At 40.2% G+C, this 21,347-nt stretch overlaps 1 protein-coding gene across 2 annotated transcripts in view; it reads left to right on the forward strand.

Annotated features, from left to right (window-relative positions):
• The window catches only part of rbm20 (RNA binding motif protein 20), a 52,267-nt gene that overhangs the window by 22,867 nt on the left and 8,053 nt on the right, over positions 1-21,347 (forward strand). Inside the window, exons 1-5 of one of the 2 annotated variants that reach the window (XM_034111486.2) lie at positions 141-292; positions 4,393-5,422; positions 11,461-11,525; positions 11,863-11,972; positions 12,877-12,977. In XM_034111486.2, coding sequence (XP_033967377.1) covers positions 258-292; positions 4,393-5,422; positions 11,461-11,525; positions 11,863-11,972; positions 12,877-12,977 — 1,341 coding nt within the window. In that variant the 5' untranslated portion in view covers positions 141-257. Of the gene's footprint in view, positions 1-140; positions 293-4,392; positions 5,423-11,460; positions 11,526-11,862; positions 11,973-12,876; positions 12,978-21,347 lie in introns of those variants that run through there. The other variant, XM_034111401.2, reaches the window with a different exon arrangement.

The following is a 21,347-nucleotide window of genomic DNA, read 5'->3' on the forward strand; positions in this document are numbered from 1 at the left end:
AAATACCTATCCCCGTCCTCACACACACACATGCTGACCACTTGTGACTTTTCATCACATGAGTCTCCTCTGTCTCTCCAGTGGTCAGTAACACAGGGGAACAAAGTCCCACACAAAATCGTGTGAAAATCGCTAGCAGTGATGTTATGCTACTGTACATGTGTTAGCATTAGTCGTCCTGTTAGAGGGTAGAGATATACGTCACACTCAGCTCCTGGGCAGAGGTCAGGCAAAAGCAGTGCAGAGTTTAGAGTCAGATGTGTAGGGGGGACCGCGCTCAGTGTATCTCTTGGTAAGTCTTGTCAGCTGTAGTGTGTTGGGGGTTCTGCTTAGAGGCAGGTTTATAGCCATCTGTGGTGCTGCCGTGTGTTTGGACTGTGGAATATTTTGTTGGATGTTTTTGATGGAGGGCTATCCTGTAGCAGGACTCAAATCCTACTTCTAATTTCTTACTTCCTACAATGAGGCTCTGAGGACTGATTGGACCCATGTGGCATTTTGTTATGACTACGGAGCTGTCTTTGAGCTTTGTCAAAGTGAGTGTGTGCGTGTGGGGCGGGTGGTTATTTTACTTTTATCAAACCAATGTGCCTTAGAATAAGACTTGTTCAACAAACTATTATCCATCAGTATGTTTTGGTGTTAATTTGTTTACACTTAGTTATTTAATCCCAAAGAATTTCATTTTCTCCCAACCGAATGATGCAGCAGTAAGCCACGTCTGTATTAATTGCCAATTGTTTCCAGTAAATGTTCACTTCATTTTGTTACCCTTAGTCGGGTGGAGTCTTGACATAATAACTTGTATTCACTAGTTTTGTGTTGTTTTGATTAGGACATTAATTAAGAAGGCATAAGAATATGCTAAGGCAATTTTCTTGTCAAGCTTTCTACCTCGTACTTGGTTTTGGATGACAAAACTGCTTCTCGGGAGCAGACTGGAGTTAGGAGTAATTTAAAAATATTGCAGCCGTTTCTTTATGATATTTAAATTATTTAGATGTATTGAAAGTTCAATTATAATTGGGTTTGCATAAATGCATCACTAGACCTACACTTAACAGTTGAGTTCAAATGCAAATGTAAACATTTACAATTTACAATGTTCTTGTAGTAAATACTTGGTCAAAGAAAAAGAAAACAAGTTTGAACAGGCAGATTTAGCATTAACAGAAGTCGCATTGCTTGTCTGTAGGCTACTGGGTAAAATAAAATTAGAACAATTATAAAGAACATCAAATGTCATTCCGCTCAAATGGACAGATGTCCATTCTTGTTTGAAACTAAGATAGATTCATCTATGGAAAATATGACTTGACTTGACCTATAGTATTTTCTTTTCTGAACCTCAGAAGCTGCAGGTTTATACATTGTTAGCTGTAATCTGAAACCTACAGATGATTTACAAATTACGCAAATTCTACCACTCACTATTTCAAAGTGGATAGTGTACATTTTACTATCAATTGGTACCATTTGTATGGAACCAATTGATAGTCATTAAAGTGCAGGAGACTTTTAATGACCACATGAAGCTATTCTTAAAATGAGCTAACTCTGCTGTGACATTGCTGGGCCTTGACGTTAAGAGGATTTTTCATTCCAGAAAACCACGGCAATAGTTACACATGAAAAACAGACTGGTGTTAAACATCACAGCTATAAATAAGATCTGCATATTCTTATCTCGTACATAATGTTAAATATTTAACAGTTTTTCTTTGTGATGCAACAATACAAAAGTGTAACTGAAACAAATTGGGAACTTACACACTCATATATTATTACAATGTGAACTCTCTGGTACAACTTGGAGTTTTGTTGAATTGGATGTTTTCCGCAAGATTTAAAAAAGATGTGTTCAATATTATTGAAAGTAAACTGTATGGGTTGCTCAATAAATGACACATCTCTCATTACATTTTTCAAATGCAATTGTTTCCCCAGTTGAATGTATGTTTAAAAAAAAAGTAGATGATGCCTAAATGACATGTTACTTCTCTGCAGACACCAAACGACGCTCCTTGTTTTTGGTTTTACCAATGACATAATCGCTTGAGTTTATCAATTTGTCATTTTCCACCAAGAGCAACTATTTCAGTTTATACTGTATAATGTAATTTTATTAACGCAAGGTTTATTATGTTCTTTCAAAGAGTTAAATTCCACTGCAGTTTTAGAAGGTATGTCTCCAGGTCGTGTGGACATTTGCAAAATAAGATTTAATCATAGTAAGACACAGTTTCACTATTTCACTCAATGATTTCATTAGTAGGCTTCTCTCTCGCCATCCACCTTGACACTTCTTGTGTCTATCTTCATCACAAGATAGGTCTGAAGTGTTTAGCACAGTGTGCCAGTAGCCCAAGAGTCCTTATTAGTCTATTAAGGACAGTGTGTGTCAGGAAGGCAAAGGACAACTCCTGTATTTATAGCTCTGAGTCATAAGCTGGAATGGTGTCAGTGTATCTGTCCATCAGCATGCTTACTCACTTAAGAGTGTGTACAATCAGCCGTGAAACTCGGAACTGTCAATTGTCAAAAGTGAGTCAATAATCTTAATTACATGTGTAACTCCTTTAAATGTGGGATGCAATTGTAATGTGTCTTTATGTTTTTGTTTTGAATGTTAACCTAAACCAAGCAAAAACACCCATAGTATGTGATCCCTTCATCTTATTGCAAATTAGTTTGACTAAAGTTGTTCTAAAAATGTATAATAATATAAATTTTATTGTATACAACATTGCCAAAAAAATTCAGCAAGTGTTCAAGAGGAAGAAGTGCAAACCTAGCAAAGTGATTGTTAAAAACTCCAACATCAGTACCTTGAATAGCTTTTTAGTTTTTGGTGACAATTTAATTGAATAATGTTGCCCTTATTGTGATGTTAAAAACAATGTTATCTTCCATGTGTTTTGTCCCGCATTTGTTGAGCAACACTACATGAAAGTTATAAAATGGTTTTAAAATGTTTTCAGATAAATAATAAGAGTGTAAGATTTGATATGAATACAGCAGCTTCAGTGAATGTAATATCCAATGTTGCCCTTGAAGATTAATATGTTATAATTAGGTCAAACTCTCAATAACCTTTATTGGTTTCTTATGCCGCCAACACGTGGACAACAGCTGGGCAGCCAATTCGGTCCAGAACAGAGCTGTTCTGTTATTTTAAATTGAAGGCTGTCAGATTTTCAAAGTACAACAAGCTTTTTTTAAGTTTAAAGTGGTGAGCGGCCTGACTTCCAGTCTCTTTCATACAGTAGTTGATAGAATGAATAAATACGAGGTATAACTTTTAAATGGTTCAAGTATGCTAAAGGCAAAGAGATATTATTCTAAAGAAAACATGTTTGATGCAAAGCTGATCCATTATCAGTTGTATTCAAACTAATTTTGGTTCATTTGCTTCTACTGAGGTTTTAGAATTGCTTTGATATCTCTTAATTGCCAGCCATTATATCACATTGTAAAGTTGATTTGTATAGATCAACTACAATTGCACAACCTTAAAAACGTATGAATTAATATAATATGTTAATATTATGTCTGTTATTATGTCTGTAAGGCAGTTTCAGTGTTGCGTTTTTCCGCTTTCTAAACATTCTTTCTTTTTTTTTTAATTTAATCTCCAGGGTGGGATTTGGGGACCATATGTCTACAGCGTCAGAGTTTATAGATCTGTATAGCTTAAAGTATAAGTCATGGTTGTAATATGATGAGTTTATGATGTGGCAATGTAATCGCATGACCACATCCCAACTACATAAGCCAGGAGGAACACAGATCTGGAGGTGATAATCTTCCACAATATTCAGTTGCATAATTTCATGTTAAACTGTCCCATGAACTTTTTTTGTACTTAGAAGTACTGCCTCAGCCTGTTTTATAAGCCATTTCCCTGCATGTGCAGTACAACCTTTAAAGAAGGATCTGTGTAAACATTATCACACACACCATAATTCAGTACATCGGTATCCCTGCATGCACAACTCCATGGCTGATGGTTGGTAGAAGGAGTTTCTAGATAGAGCAGTGTCAAATGCTTATATAGATAATGTGATGAATAGTTAAGTCGACTAAGTTTAGACAGCATTGTTAGCCCCAAATACCTTGGTCCCATCGGTTCTTGCTGACATTGTTTCTGCACTAATTTGTATTTTCCAGTTTGAATTGTTTGGATTCATGCAACTAGCTTGGTATATCAAACTTGAGTTGCACACTTAATCTGCATTTCATCTATACTGAGAATGAAGAGAAGCCATATGGTTTGATTTACAATTGAAGAGCGTGTTTGTGCTCAATGTGACATTCATTTGGGGTCACAATTTTCATCTGTTTTCTGACTTTATAACTAATTGAGTGAATTGTGATTTATTTTTCTCAAAGCATCAATGCACTGCCCTTGGACAGCAGCGAAAAGAAGAGTTTCCAGGTAGGGGCCGGCGGTGTGCATTCGGGGCCACACCAGCAGAACCAGCAGCTCTTCCTGACACCAGCCAGCCTCCAGCTTGCTCAGCTCCAAGCTCAGCTTACCCTCCATCGCCTGAAACTGGCTCAGGGTGGTAATTCAGCCAATGCAGCTACTCTTCTCAATCAGGTTCTTTCCAATGTCGCCATGTCCCAACCCCTGTTCAATCAGCTACGGACTTCAAGTATGGTTGGAAACCCTCAGGGTGGCTTTCCGACAGGGGTGCTAGGTTTTTCCTCTTCAAATTCAAGCTTGGGGGCCTTGGTGGGTGGGGGATTCAACCAAAACCCAGGAAATGTAAGACTGAACCATCCTGGTGGAGGGGGAACAGTGGGCCAACAGGGTGCGGAGTATGGTAAAACGTCAGGCTCAACTTACCCTTCTGATACTGACCGGCGTGTTCAGTACAACTTAGGTGGAGGGACATCTACAGCATCAGCCACTGCTGGTGATGGACAATACACAATGATCAACACACAGGCAAAAAACATGAGCAATGTTGGTTTTCAGAGAGATTTCTATGGGCGTGATATGCTGGGGCAACAAGCTGGGTTTAGTGTCAATGACCAGAAGGTGAATGTTTATAACTCCAAGGAGCAATGGAAGGGCCCGGCTAACTTGAGTCACACTGGAAAGGTGGATATGGTTTCTAATGCCGCCAACATGTGGACAGCAGCTGGGCAGCCAATTCGGTCCAGAACAGAACTGTATAACCCAGAGGAGCCCACCCCTGACCCCAAGTTCAATCACATTAGTGGAGTTTCCTCTTTTTCTTCAAGTGGTACACAGGGATTTGGGGGCTACCAACCCCTGCATGGAAGTGATGAAACCCTATCTTCAGGTACCAGGACACTTCAGCCTTACCAAGTCAATGATTACCATGCCGTCACACCCACTCAACTGCCACACCAGTGTAGCATCTGTGACAAGAAGGTCTACAACCTCAAGGTGAGTGGACCCATCATAATTGAAGCACATATACTGATGTATATACTGTATTTACGCCTCAGTGTATTTATTTGTATTTATACATTTTACATCTATATACCTTTACTTGTATATTTGTATAGTGCATTTATTTTGTACAGACTGCTGATAGATGTGTATATAACCAGTGGTGTAGTGGGTGTTGGACGCGGGGGTACGCCGTACCCCCACTTAATAGTCTAATAAATATAAAATCATTGCCAGTGTTATCAGTTGGAAGTGTGTATTTGTTGTAATAATGACGAAAACATAATAGGCAGATTTCAAAGTAATTATAATAAAAACGTAGCTCAAACTTGATTTGAAGCGTGTGTGTGTGTAAGAGGCAGCACTGTCTGTGTGTGTGTGTGTGTGTGTGTGTGTGTGTGTGTGTGTGTGTGTGTGTGTGTGTGTGTGTGTGTGTGTGTGTGTGTGTGTGTGTGTGTGTGTGTGTGTGTGTGTGTGTGTGTGTGTGTGTGTGTGTGTGTGTGTGTGTGTGTGTGTGTGTGTGTGTGTGTGGGGTGACCTGGGGCCTATGCTACGAACCTGGTTCAACCTAACCTGGATATGTTTGAGTTAGCCGGTTGGCCTAATCCAAAACATACGCGCTCTCGCTAAACGGTCCTACGACGCTGGTTATCAAGTGGATCGCTCAAGCCAGCCGTTTCCTATCTAGTTAGGTGCGCGTTCACATGAAAGGGGTGGTATTTGGAGCATTAGACCAATCACAAACATGGAGAAGCGTACTACTGACAGCGCAGCGTCATACTTCCTGAATGAAAAGTGAACTTTAATACTAGTCAAAAATGAAGAAGTTAAACTTTAAACATCCATGACTTAAACACTTTATCCAGGATAAAAGCCACATAGCTGCACCTGCAAGGTGAATACAGCTGGAAAAAGAAAAAGTGTTTGAATGCGTACATTAACAGGTTTATGATATCACTGCCCCGTCTAAAACACGATCTGACTTTAATTACATTTGTCTCGAGTGTTTCGTCAACTTATGTGTTGCTTAAAATAATACTTCTGCATACAGTATGTGACACTGTGAGTGTTGCACGGCCAGATACGGCTCAGCTGACTCAGATAAGGAGATATATGATACATTATGAAGTGATATGCCGCGGACTGTACTTAATGTACTCTGATCCGGTTACTTATGTTGTGGCCGATATTTAAGTAAGCTTTCTTAACGCTAATGTTATAATAGTCAGATTGCTCTGAAGATGGAGGTGATATTCTATTAAAGGAATGGTCCACTCATTAGATAATTAATCAAAACTTCAGTATTTAGTGAAACGTTATGTTTAAACCATACCCTGAAGAAATCAGCGATATTCCCCGGTAAATAATGATTTTATAGCTCTTTTTTATCAAGACCTGTATATTCCGTCTGGCCGCCGCCATGTTTGCCATTTTCAGTAGTCACGTGATGGTCGTGACGTCATCCATGCGTTCACTTTGTCAACACACGGAAACATGGTGGAGTATTTCAGTTCGGACTCGTCAGCAGAGGAACAAGTTTTGACCAATGTGAAGAGATTGGATGGGGGAATTCAGCCATACATATCAGTATGACAATACGACACCCTCTGTCCTAAGACCCTCACATCGTACAAGGAAAAACTTCCGAAGAAAACCCACAGTTTAAAGGGAACATGGGAGAAACCTCAGGGAGAGCAACAGAGGAGGGATCCCTCTCCCAGGACGGACAGACGTGCAATAGATGCCGTGTATAAATTGAAAAGATAATACATTTGCAACATAGGTAGTCCAAATGTTTGAAATACACACTAGTCGGTACTACGCTATATGGAAAGGCCACCAAAAACTGTCCTGGCCTGGACGTTAAAACGGGGCTAGCCGCTGCAATGGAAATGCGCTATAACATACCTTATTCTTACTCCGAGCACTACTTCTGCTCCTCCGTCGCTTCACACTTGCAGAGGGCGATTTCTCTACTGGCCGAACTGATGTCCTGGTCGGTGATGACACCAGAAAGACCGATGGTACTGCATCTCAATTGAGTAATGGTTGTTCTTTAAATCCCATGTTATGTTTGATCATACTCTCAGAGTAGTCGTCCGGAAATGTGAAATGTTCGCTGCATACATGAGCCTGTAAATCTCTCGGTTCGGGCCGGCCACATTTCGCTAGCCACTGCCTCCGAATGTACTTCTTATGCTTACCTTTTGGCAACAGATGGAACCGAGCATTCCGTGGATTGTTCCTATCCGAATTATGGCAATATTTCGCGATACAGTGAGGCATATTTGAAGAGAGAAACTACAGTAAATAACATGGAGATCAACGTGTCTTCGAAAACCAAACGCATGGATTACGTCACGTCCGGGAAATGGCGGCGCCCACAGTGTTGATGTTATTTCGGTATATAATCAGTTTAAAATCACTGATAATGTCATCGGATTAAAAAAAAAAAAAAGAGAGACTGGCAGAGACTGGTCTGTTTTATCGGATGATAATTTTTTTTAAATGAGTGTCATGAGCATACCATTCCTTTAATGTTCACGTTCACACAGTCGGTGATTTTTGCCGGTGTTCCGGTTTAACTGGTTCCCCGATCAACTGGTTGACAGATGTGGAGGCGTGGCCTTCGACTGAAATACACATTTCGATCGCTTCTTCTGTCGTTTACATACATCTTTTGGTATATTTGGCTGGATAGGAACACTTTGATGCACATTCAGTACCAGTGTGTGAGGTTGTGGTTACGATGGCGATATCCGGACGCGAACAGCGAGGAATACAAAAAGAAGAACGAGTTGACATGGGCATGTCTGTTCAAAACATTGCGAGCTCCAATAAATCATTTAAACCAGCTATTGTTGGCAGACTTATTACTGAATATCGTTCTTAATGTGATACCAAGTCCATCTGAGACCTGTGTACACCTTCAGACAGCCTCCAAGTGAAGCACACGTTGTTTACTCACAGTTTGAAAGCAGCGTGGAGAAGTCTTCCGCTGTGTTAAGCTGTGATCCGCTCGAATAAATCCTTAAAACCAGCTATTGTTGCCCGAATTATCACTGAATATCGTTCCTAATGTGATACCAAGTCCATCTGAGACATGTGTACACCTTCAGACAGCCTCCCAGTGAAGCGTACGTTGTTTACTCAGAGTTTGAAAGCAGCGTGGAGAAGTCTTCAGCTGTGTTAAACTGTGACCCTCTCAGGTAAACTGTGATTCGCCCATGGGAAAATGGGATCCGCCCAGATTAAACTGTGTACATCTTCTGTGGCTATCTACCAGCGATCATGTTTAATATGAAAGACACACACATACATCCCTTATAAAAACGGCATTCTGCAGCACTCATCCAGATCACATGTGACTGTTAACTCGTTTTGCAAAGATAGCAGCAGAAATGTCATTGCTGCGTGTGCAGGGATATTTAGACTTGAAAATGCTGATGGGTCATTAATCTTGGTCTCGGCAAACAATATTAGGAATCTTCTATTCCAACTACATAATATTCAGTGTCCATCGACATGAAAATAACAAAAAGGTTCATGCTGGACTCAAACCCGAGTCCCAACAGCGAAAGTCACTCCAGCCCTGCACGTTATGAGTGCGCCACGGATCAACACGATACTTCCCAGAGAATCAAAAATAAAATAACAGTGTTCAAAACACTCACGTCAATTACATTACATGACATTGCATTTACCTGACACGTTTATCTAAAGCGACTTACAATAAGTGCATAAGACCAAGAAGATACAAACTTGAAGAAAACATAATCATAAAGTACATCAGGTTTCATAGAGCCAAAACATTTAAAGTGCTACTCAACTGGCTTTAGATAAGCCATTCCGTTATTAGTATATAAGTGCTTTGTTAATAATTCTAACGTCAATAAATCCTTTACAAACTATTCTTGTTGTCAGTCTTACATTTGTATCATATATCGTTATTAATATGATGTCGAGTCGATTTGATACCCGTATAAACAAGGATATCTGATCTCGGTGGGTCTTAATGAGGCTTGATACAGACCTCAGTCAGTATACTATATTATGGCTTAAAGTGTACATACATTCGCTCACATTATAAATGATGGTCGGGTTGCATTTTTCTGGAACTTTTTAACAAGGTTAATCTAAAATGTTGTAGTGTGGTGGTTCGATATGTCGTGTTGATCCGCGGCGCACTGATAACGTGCAGGGCTGGAGTGACTTTCGCTGTTGGGACTCGGGTTTGAGTCCAGCATGAACTTTTTTGTTATTTTCATGTCGATGGACACCGAATATTATGTAGTTGGAATAGAAGATTCCTAATATTGTTTGCCGACCCATCAGCATTTTCAAGTCTAAATATTTCTGCTGCTATCTTTGCAAAACGAGTTAACAGTCACATGTTATCTGGATGAGTGCTGCAGAATGCCGTTTTTATAAGGGATGTATGTGTGTGTCTTTCATATTAAACATGATCGCTGGTAGATAGCCACAGAAGATGTAACACAGTTTAATCTGGGCGGATCCCATTTTCCATGGGCGAATCACAGTTTACCTGAGAGGGTCACAGTTTAACACAGCTGAAGACTTCTCCACGCTGCTTTCAAACTGTGAGTAAACAACGTGTGCTTCACTTGGAGGCTGTCTGAAGGTGTACACAGGTCTCAGATGGACTTGGTATCACATTAAGAACGATATTCAGTAATAAGTCTGCCAACAATAGCTGGTTTAAATGATTTATTGGAGCTCGCAATGTTTTGAACAGACATGCCCATGTCAACTCGTTCTTCTTTTTGTATTCCTCGCTGTTCGCGTCCGGATATCGCCATCGTAACCACAACCTCACACACTGGTACTGAATGTGCATCAAAGTGTTCCTATCCAGCCAAATATACCAAAAGATGTATGTAAACGACAGAAGAAGCGATCGAAATGTGTATTTCAGTCGAAGGCCACGCCTCCACATCTGTCAACCAGTTGATCGGGGAACCAGTTAAACCGGAACACCGGCCGTCTTTCCTGCGACGGCAGTTTTTCTGTATTTCCTTTCTCCTGTAATATGACTTGATCGCTTTAAACTCCGCACACTGAGCTCTGATTGGTCAGCAGGCGGTGCTTTCACTGAGTTGAGCTCTTAGCCTGCAACCTAACCTGGTCCCGACCAGGTTAGCTGCTTAGCATATATTACCATGGAGATCTAGCCTGCTAAAAAGAGAACCAGCTTCGGATGACCGGAAAGCCGGAGTTTCCCCTGAATTTAGCCGGCTAAGCGAAAATCCTGCTTCGCAGTATACCCCCCAGGTGTCCCACACTGTGCGGGACTGCACACACAGAATTGTTATTATTTGTCCCGCATCCCACAAATTGAGACAATGTCCCGCATTTGAGTGACGGTTGCGCAGAAAGGCCGGATCGGTTCGCTGACGGCCGGTTCCGCCCTTTATTATTATATTGTCTAAACGGCATCATGTAAATTGCGACACAGAGGTACCCCCCCGTTGACAGTTCACAAGCGCGTCCATAGTGTCTCCGTCCACCCCCCCCCTCTCCACTACACCACTGTATATAACGGACTGTTTGCACTCTGGTTTGACCCTCTTAATTTCATTACACTCTGCTTGCATTAATGACAATAAAGTAGTCTAATCTAATCCATAGACATGTCAATGTTTGAACGTAAATTAATGAGGATTTGGTTGATTTGTAAACATAACTGTACATGGTAAATTCAAAGAAACTAGTATTTCAGCCTGAACATATCTAACATACCACAGCTAAATGGTTGATTAGAGGGGCAGCTACTAAGTAAGTAAATCCAAGATGTTGTCTCTATAATTACAATACAATTCAGCTTTATTTGTAAAGCACTTTTAAACCTCCAGACCAAAATGCTACAGAGAAATAATTAAACAAATAAAATACAATAATCAATACAACAGGGTATGTAAGAGCCACCATCGTAGGCCAAGCAGCAAGCTTCCAGTTTGTCCAAGCTTTCTGAGACTTTGTTTATATGATGTGTGTGTGCGTGTATTTTTTAGGACTGGGACCAGCACGTGAAGGGAAAACTACACCTACAGAACCGAACCTTGTACGCAAATGAAAGGTGCGTTTTTGGTTGAAATTGCAAAATGTTGGTTTTACTCCTGATTGGCAACGTAAAAATAATCTCAAAGCAAATGACTTCACATTGTTTTTTTTCATCAAGATATTAATACGTGAACAGGTTTTTAATTGTTATCCATGGCCATGTTTTTTTCATTTCCCCCTTGCTCATATTTAAATGTGTTTGTTATAGCAAGTGTTGAAATGATTTTATCTTGCTTTTCCTTGATCTATATGTAGCAGTCTTAATCTTTCTATGAATATGAGCTCTGTCATAAGATATGAGTGCGCAAGGCAGGGGAGAGGCAGCTAAAATCAGCCTTCTCTGATTGTTGCAGCTCCGCAGTGGTATCAGCTGGAGCTGTTCACTACTCTGTCGGTAGGCCTTCTGATGGCGGTCTGAACGCTGGAGGGACGAGCTCAATGGTTTACTCCTCTGCAAGTCAAGGTAGGATAAAATATTTGTCACCACATGTTTCTCTTTTTGCTCTCAGTGTTAGTGATGTTTTTCTGTTTTCTAAAACACGTGAGTGATAGGTGGTCAGGGAGTATTTCTAGAGTTATGTGAGGCGGCATGTTTTTATTACTTGACACAGTGTATTTTCGCACATTGATGTATGCTGTTAGAGTATCCAAAATATGGTACACAGCAACACTAAGCCACATCTTAATATGCTTTTGAGGGTTACTGCCTTTTGGTTTAAGACAAACTACCTATAGTTGGCTGCAAACAGCTTGAAGAGATGCCTAACTTTTTGAGAAGCCTTTAGTTGGAGTTTGTCTCTTCCTTCAGGTAACCTATAGTTACTGGTACAAATGTAACTTTAGGTTTATTCTTGTTTCAGTTAAGAATGTAGTGTTTGGAAACAAGGAGAACAATCCCATCATACTATTTTACATATCCAGCAGCAGGGGCCATATCATAAAAATGACAGTACATTCAACTAGTTTTAGGATTAAATGCAAATGATGTCTATAGAATATGAATAATAATCTTAATATTTGTTTGTATGACAAAGACATACCTCTAACCCATTTCATAAGGAACTGTACTGTAAAGACCAACAATACCAAAGACATTGTCTTTATCGTCCATACAGTAAAACAAATATTCTTGGATGTCAGTTGTTAGCTATTTGGCATGTTTTGAGTTCTGTTATTCCAACCTAGTGCTTTCTAGTTCCTTAATAGTACAAATTGAACAACTAGAAAGCAATCATGTCTAATAATGATTTCAAATGATACACTTTGTAGGTAATATTTATAAAATGGAGCTTTGAAGTCAACAAATGTAACTTTATCGAGCACTTGATGACAGATGCAGACAATTTTGAATTTAATGGTTTCCACAGATGTATCCACTGGAGCTAATGCATCATACTTGCCTGCTGCAGCCATGAAGATTTATCCCACGTCAGACACAGGATTTTCCTCCCATCAGCCAGAGTCAAAGGTCAGACAAACTATGTTGTATTATGTGCAGGATTATTAGAGTTTGCCCTAGACATATTTCAAATGTTGTGACAGGAACAAATAAGGAACAGCTGTAATCCTTGAACACGAATCCAGCCACATCCAATTATATCATGTTTCATGGAAATGTTCAAAATGATTAATGATTAACATTTCACTTAAAATTAATGACTACGTTTATAACACATCATGGAGGGAAGGGGGGTTGTGCCAAGTAATACTATATGTTACTATCTCTTCATCGCTGATTACGCTCTTCCATGTTTTTTTAAATACTTTAAATGGTGTATAAGGTGTGTGATGAATGAAACCAGAAGGTTTTTGCTTAATGAATTGACACAGATCCTCTTGTTGACAGCTACTGGGGCAACAGAAGGCTTTGTCTGGGCTTGACAACTCTATAGCCTGGTAAAGTGTGTCATTGAAATGGTGGCTGGAAACTATGTATGGAAATGTACGATTATCTAGCCCATGATATATTACATATATGAAATAAAAGCTTACTTTAGAGGAAGATATGGTATCACCTCAACTTGACTTTGGCTTATAATAAATATCAGTATTTCTTAGAGTTTATATACCAGCACTTGATGCGCTACACTCAGTTTTCCTGGCCAAAAGTGTTGGCTCTCGACTGGGGTTGAAAACCATCAGCTGTTCATAGGCAACCATCACAAAGGCAGGTCTCTTGGAAAGCACAGTGCAGATAATAAGCGAGGTGAAAATGAGCTCTGTCAGTGGGGATTCGTGTTATATTTAACAGAGATACACAGTGTAGTCAATGTACATTATGGTTTATATAGCAACCTCTTACAAAAGTCATTACATTTTTAATAAAGTCACAGTATAAACAATTTGGGCAATTTTAATGTTGCATTACAAATAACTCAAATTAATTAATATTTCATAACATTTTCACATGATTTCCAGTGTATATTTCAACCTGATGTACACTGAACAAAAATATAAATGCAACACTTTTGTTTTTGCTCCCATTTTTCATGAGATGAACTCAAAGATCTAAAACATTTTCTATATACACAAAATAACCATTTCTCTCAAATATTGTTCACAAATCTGAAAAAAATCTGTGATAGTGAGCACTTCTCCTTTGCCGAGATAATCCATCCCACCTCACAGGTGTGGCATATCAAGATGCTGATTAGACAGCATGATTATTGCACAGGTGTGCCTTAGGCTGGCCACAATAAAAGGCCACTCTGAAACGTGCAGTTTTGCTTTATTGGGGGGGTCTGGGGGGGTCCGAAAACCAGTCAGTATCTGGTGTGACCACCATTTGCCTCACGCAGTGCAACACATCTCCTTCGCATAGAGTTGATCAGGTTGTTGATTGTGGCCTGTGGAATGTTGGTCCACTCCTCTTCAATGGCTGTGCGAAGTTGCTGGATATTGGCAGGAACTGGAACACGCTGTCGTATACGCCGATCCAGAGCATCCCAAACATGCTCAATGGGTGACATGTCCGGTGAGTATGCTGGCCATGCAAGAACTGGGATGTTTTCAGCCTCCAGGAATTGTGTACAGATCCTTGCAACATGGGGCCGTGCATTATCATTCTGCAACATGAGGTGATGGTCGTGGATGAATGGCACAACAATGGGCCTCAGGATCTCGTCACGGTATCTCTGTGCATTCACAATGCCATCAATAAAATGCACCTGTGTTCGTCGTCCATAACATACGCCTGTTCATACCATAACCCCACCACCACCATGGGCCACTCGATTCACAACATTGACATCAGAAAACCGCTCACCCACACAACGCCACACACGCTGTCTGCCATCTGCCCTGAACAGTGAAAACCGGGATTCATCCATGAAGAGAACACCTCTCCAACGTGCCAGACGCCATCGAATGTGAGCATTTGCCCACTCAAGTCAGTTACGACGACGAACCGGAGTCAGGTCGAGACCCCGCTGAGGACGACGAGCATGCAGATGAGCTTCCCTGAGACGGTTTCTGACAGTTTGTGCAGAAATTCTTTGGTTATGCAAACCGATTGTTGCAGCAGCTGTCCGAGTGGCTGGTCTCAGACGATCTTGGAGGTGAACATGCTGGATGTGGAGGTCCTGGGCTGGTGTGGTTACATGTGGTCTGCGGTTGTGAGGCCGGTTGGATGTACTGCCAAATTCTCTGAAACGCCTTTGGAGACGGCTTATGGTAGAGAAATGAACATTCAATTCACGGGCAACAGCTCTGGTGGACATTCCTGCTGTCAGCATGCCAATTGCACGCTACCTCAAGACTTGCGACATCTGTGGCATTGTGCTGTGTGATAAAAATGCACGTTTCAGAGTGGCCTTTTATTGTGGCCAGCCTAAGGCACACCTGTGCAATAATCATGCTGTCTAATCAGCATCTTGATATGCCACGCCTGTGAGGTGGGATGGATTATCTCGGCAAAGGAGAAGTGCTCACTATCACAGATTTTTTCAGATTTGTGAACAATATTTGAGAGAAATGGTTATTTTGTGTATATAGAAAATGTTTTAGATCTTTGAGTTCATCTCATGAAAAATGGGAGCAGAAACAAAAGTGTTGCATTTATATTTTTGTTCAGTCTATATGGTGTGTTTGGACACATTTTGGGATTTTCTGAGAAATCTAAAAGGCATACAAATATTGTACATACATATCACATGCATTTTTACATATGACATAAGAAACTGAAATAAAAAGATAGAAGTTTATAGTAAAAAATTATTATAGTAAAGACAATTATTAAAATACTCAGGCACTAAGGGATATCTGAGAATACGGAATTGCATGTTGTTAAACAACATCTCTTCCACTGTCAAACCCCCTCTTCCGTTCCCACAAACGTGCATGACTTTTTTTTTTGGGTCAGCCATTTGTTGTCCGGGGAGCCAATTTAAAAGGAGCCTAAAATCAGTAGTGTGAAAGTCATATGCCTCAAAGGTTGGTTAATAATAATGGGTTTTTGTTTTATGAGTGGGGAAATATGTGAAGGCTGTGCTACATGAGCTAATGTTGGTTGCTATAAACACACACCTGTCGAAGCAGAACAGGTGGGGATTTACTGGCTTTAAACCCTTGTGGTGAACTCAGAGCACAAATGCACACACACAACCACATGCAGTTTTAATTTGTGAAGTTTTTTCAGAGGTTTAATACGTGTATAACTCTTAATTGAAAATAATCAATAGGTTATCCGTGATCTAACGATCAGAGTCTACATCCTGTACAGAGAAGCTCGCCCATACAAACATACCAGATGCACAACAGCCCACGACTGGAGTTTCCAGCATCCCACCTTGAAATAACACAGTAGCTTCACGTGATAAGGGAACTCAAGCTGAGATAAACAAGGGATTAGAGCTAACTGCTGTGAGGAGCACAGACCTTAAGACCCATGGGTCACACCCCCAGGCAGCGGTGTAACATTTCAGACTGGTGAGAGACTAGTAAAGCGATCTGAGGGATTGGCGTGCGAGCAGCTCGCACAGGAACGTGGGGAGAAACTGTGAAACCAGACTGACTATATCCCTGGATCCTCCAACATGGATCTTCCTTTGTACAAATAAACAAGCATGTCTTTATTAGAGATTCCAGCTAATGTCAGTCAACACGCTCTCAGTGTAAGGAGTAAAGCAGTGCAGTGCGATATGGTCGTTATCTTTACACCATTTAGCTCTAGTTCAGTATGTCATGGTGTTGAGAGCTTCACCTCTATTGACTGTAGTGTAAAGTAGATTTCTGCAGAAATACGAAAAAGTAAAATTTCACGGATTTTTAGAATGACAACTCAAATGTAAAAATGTAAATGCGTGATGAAGCTAATTTGTTAAATGAACAAGCTATACTTCACTCAATGTTAAAGTAGAAACAGACAACTTTTCAACTCAGTCCAAATGTATCACAATTGCACTGAAATGCTTAATGTTAATGAATTACGGGTCGGATCCTGTTAGTTTATAATGACTATTTTCTGTGGGTCGGGCAGGGGAAGATTGGCTCCCATTACGAGTCTAGTGGGTGCAGCTTATAATAAACCTGACTACTGTCCAAAGCAAGTAACAACCTTAACAATCCATGTTCATTGAGAAATATAGTTAAACACTCCCAGTATTATTAAGAAGTATGCAGGGAACCAAACTAAATGATTATGGTGTCATTATTTAACAACTATTGCATTGTGCATTCAATATTGACTTTACAATCACTTTTAAGAAAAAGTTTTTTTTGCCACTTTAAAGGTAGGTTAGGTAATTTACTTCAGAAACACTTTTTGTTATATTCCATGGAATTCTCTTAACATCCCGATAGCAATGAATACATTAAATGCTTTGACAATAAATACATAAAAAAATGTCATCTGTGGAAGCCGTGGCGCTGTAAAAAGCACGACCAATCATCTGAGCCGGCTAAAATAACTGGATGGCCTACCTGCCTGTCAGCCTTCCATCTGTGCACAAACTTATCTCGTGCCCTCATTGGTCATGTGCACATTCGTGTGTGTTGGAGGAGGGGCTCTGTAAGGAAGTCTGAAGGAACGGGCAGATTTTTTCCTGTTGTGTACTTTCAAATTCTAGCACACTCGAGCTGGTTTCTCCATTCTTACCCACCCCACCTTTAACTTCAGAATTTAAGCTCGATTAAAATATATTTATTGTAGAGCTTACTTGGAAAATTGGCCTCAGTATGACTGACTATGTTTACTCTTATTTATTTATATCTGTAGCAGTGTTCTTTAATGTTTTGGGGAATTTTAGTTTATAACCTGTTTTGTATGTGTGAATTAAGGCCTAAAGATGTGACATTGTTTTGATAAGGTGTTTCAACCAAAAATGTCATTACTTTTATTTATTTAATGTTAAATAATGTTAAAAGTCTATACTGCAATTCAAACCATTTATAGAGTCCCCTGCAGAGTGTGTAGTGTCTCCTTGAGAGTAGGCAGTGACATGGCATAGCCCTCTGCCTCTGTTAACTGAAACCGCTACCGTTCTACGCATGAGCCTGTGTTCAAACTGTCTGAGCTTTCAGACACAGATGACATTTTACAGGTCAGACATAAGTGAGTGCTATCAGAGAGCCTCTTATTCTCTCTAATATTCAAAAGACATAAACAGCCTATTTCTGGATGTGTTTATTGAGCCCAACCTGCACTGACCTTTGTGTGTTCTTGGTCGTGGCACAGAGCTGCTAATGGAATTATCACTCATCATCTGAAGCTGCTGATGTCAGCTCACTGGCCAGAAGCTATTCATTTGTGGCTCAGTAATTCAATTATCTGGCTCTTCCAGATCCTCTTTTGATTGGGTCGTATTGGGGTTGAATGACAATATGGCTTTTCATGATTTATGTAAAAAAAAAAAGAGAACTTTCCAAAATCAAGACTATCAAATGTGTAGTATTGTGTCATGAGCTTAAAGTATTTTTATTTTAAGGTTTTAACGTTTTTATTTCAGTTACAGTTCTATTCGAGAACATATTCAATCTTTTGTCAACTATTTTTTCCATTTCCATTCAGCTGTATCCACAAAGCCGATACAAAGAAAGATAACATTAAAGGAAAGAATACAGATAATACTCCCATAATGTAAGTGTGTGAATGTGCAGGCCACTGCCGCCAGATACACCTCGATTGGGAAGTTGAGACACTGGAATAGTTCAGAAGGTGTGGTGAAACCAACTTACCGGATCAGCACAGTAATTGCAGGACTCCACCTTTTAAAAAAATATTTATGTCTGGATTCTCAGAGAATATGAACATTTGTTCCATCTGATAGATTTTCCACACCTTTTCAGTCCAACAATTGTATTGTCTGGTTTAAGCCACTTAGCAAAAGCAATATTTACAAAAGATATTTCCTAGCTATTACCTCGAAGCCCTATGTTATGACTCCTAGTAGTGCCACCTTAGTGTGACACTTCATTAAGGGCCTCAAACTCTTTATCCCAAAACTTTCTTAGTTAAGGAGACGTCCAAAACACATGGGTATGGTTGCCTAACCTTTTAAATAAAAGTCGGAGTACTCAGTTATCAGGTTTCTCTCAGATAAAATCACATGTTATTGATAGACTATATGTGATCAGCACTTCATGTATGTTTTGAATACTGACACACTGATTATGTTTCAACATGCGTAGTAAAGTGACTTCTCCTCCCCTTTATACATTCTACACTTTACAGCCATTGGACCCAGTGTGAAGTTTATGTTGGTGTTGGGTTTTGCCTGAACAAGTTCCCTGTAAAAACAGAGACTCTGGTCGCTGGTCCGAGTTAGAACCCCAGTCTGTCACACACATGGAACTGTCCGTCAGGTCTGTGAGCTGGAGAAGCAGGAAGCGGAGGAGGAGGAGGAGTAGGGGCACTGCAAAACTTGCAGTTGCAGTACAATGGTTGCAGAAATCAGACTCCTAGACATGACAGGCTGAATTTACAACCTCTTATAGCTATGATGTTAGAGCAGTGCTTCTCAAAGTGTGGTCCGCGGACCACTGGTGGTCCGTGAGCGCCCCCTAGTGGTCCGTGAGTATATTGGTAACATTTCACATTTGAAATAAATAAATACATTTAAGTTTTCCGCACTCTCGCGGGAATATCTCCGCAATGGAGCAAGCTCAAGTTTAACTTTCGATTGCATGATATAGCCCAGATAAACACCTTCATCACACATGTTGCCACTTGTTTGTACCATTTTCAAGTGATTTTTTTATTGGTTAAGTGGTCCTTGGTAGGAAAAAGTTTGAGAAACACTGTGTTAGAGGAATACAAAGTGTCAAGCGGTATGTGCACCGGCTAGTTAGATGATAATTAAAGATAGAGATTTTATATCAGTAGGTGGTACTTGTCTTTTCAAGTTAGTAATTTTGTAGGTAAATGATCTAGCAAAACTAATAGGAGCGGTGAAACAACCACTATTAGCATGCTTACAATGCATGATGGACCTCAGTCTTCCTCTCCACAACATCCACAGTCCCTGCCATGTAGTTCTCTACATGATCTATTACCTTAATAAGATTTTCGTACATAAGGAAATCAAGACTATACAATCTTAACATTGTCTGCCTTATAGAATAAAAAAATATATAGTTTAAGAGTAAATAATAAGGCATAAATAGTGATATAATATATCTATATCCAAATGGGTCTGTATCAGTTTTACCATCTAATTTAGTCACTCTCCTTTAAGTTAAAAAGCTATGCAGGTCGCTATAGTTGGCAGCCATGAGGGATTTGTATCAAATGTGTGAAATGTCTGGGGCCTGTCAGCTGACAAGTCTCTAAATCCAAACAAGTAGACTTCCATTATCGCCACTGCACTACTGTCAAGGAACTATTAATAGATGAAATGAGATGGGTTGCATCAAGGAGGGAAAATGACATGACATACTGTGTGATAGTGTTACATTGATCTTAGACAGGTTTATTTCTTACAGTCTGATCATTCTGATGTGCTACAAAGATTGTTGAGAGATCACATATACAATTTTATATGTGTACTTTTTTTTTTTTCTTACTGTAAAGTGTTATCCATATTAAGAAGTGGATTTGGTCACTGTGATGTCACCCATTGGGTTTTGGGCTCCTGTTTTGAAGCCTCTAGTTTGAGATGTTGGATGTAGTCATATTGTTTTGTTTTTACAGAGCAAGAAGTCACCATATTTGGTTGAGAGGGTGGAGCTAGGGAATGACAAGGCCCGGCAGGGGCTGTTAATGGTGCATTAGTTCCAAACCTTTTTTTAATACTACACAGTTTGTGTGTCAGCTTTTAATGGCCAATGAGCAGTCGTAACAGGTTGGTTTTCAGTCTGGGACGCAAGATATATAGACTATCAGCTGTCCTAATATGAAGGAGCAGCTTGTTTGGCCATATTGAAGCCAGGATAGCAAACACCCGTGTTTTTCTGGAGGGGTACTAGCGTCCTACTTGCAGTGAGGTAGAACTGCCCGATGCGAAAGCAGTGACTGGCTGGTATGAATGAGAGAACTTAGGTAGATTAGAGACCTGTCTGGCTACTGTATGCTAGAGGAGCTGCAGGGGTCGAATGGCACTTGCATGTAGACCAGCCAGGAGTGAGTTGCAGTAATCAAGGCGTGAGATGAAAAGAGCCTGGACCAGGACCTGCGTTGCCTTCTGGGTCAGTAGGCAAAGTATCTTTCTGATGTTGTAGAGAGTGTATCTGCAGGAGCGGGTTGTAGCAACGATGTTTGCAGTAAAGGACAGTTGGTCATCCAGTGTCACACCCAGATTCCTTGCAGTGTGAGCCGGGGAAACAACAGAAACGCTGATGTTGATAGTCTTCTAGTCAGGTTCAGCTCCAAATGGTTTGCAGACATGCACTGAGAGACGTGAGC

Source organism: Pseudochaenichthys georgianus, chromosome 1 (assembly GCF_902827115.2).
Source record: "Pseudochaenichthys georgianus chromosome 1, fPseGeo1.2, whole genome shotgun sequence".
Classification (NCBI taxonomy): Eukaryota; Metazoa; Chordata; class Actinopteri; order Perciformes; family Channichthyidae; genus Pseudochaenichthys; species Pseudochaenichthys georgianus.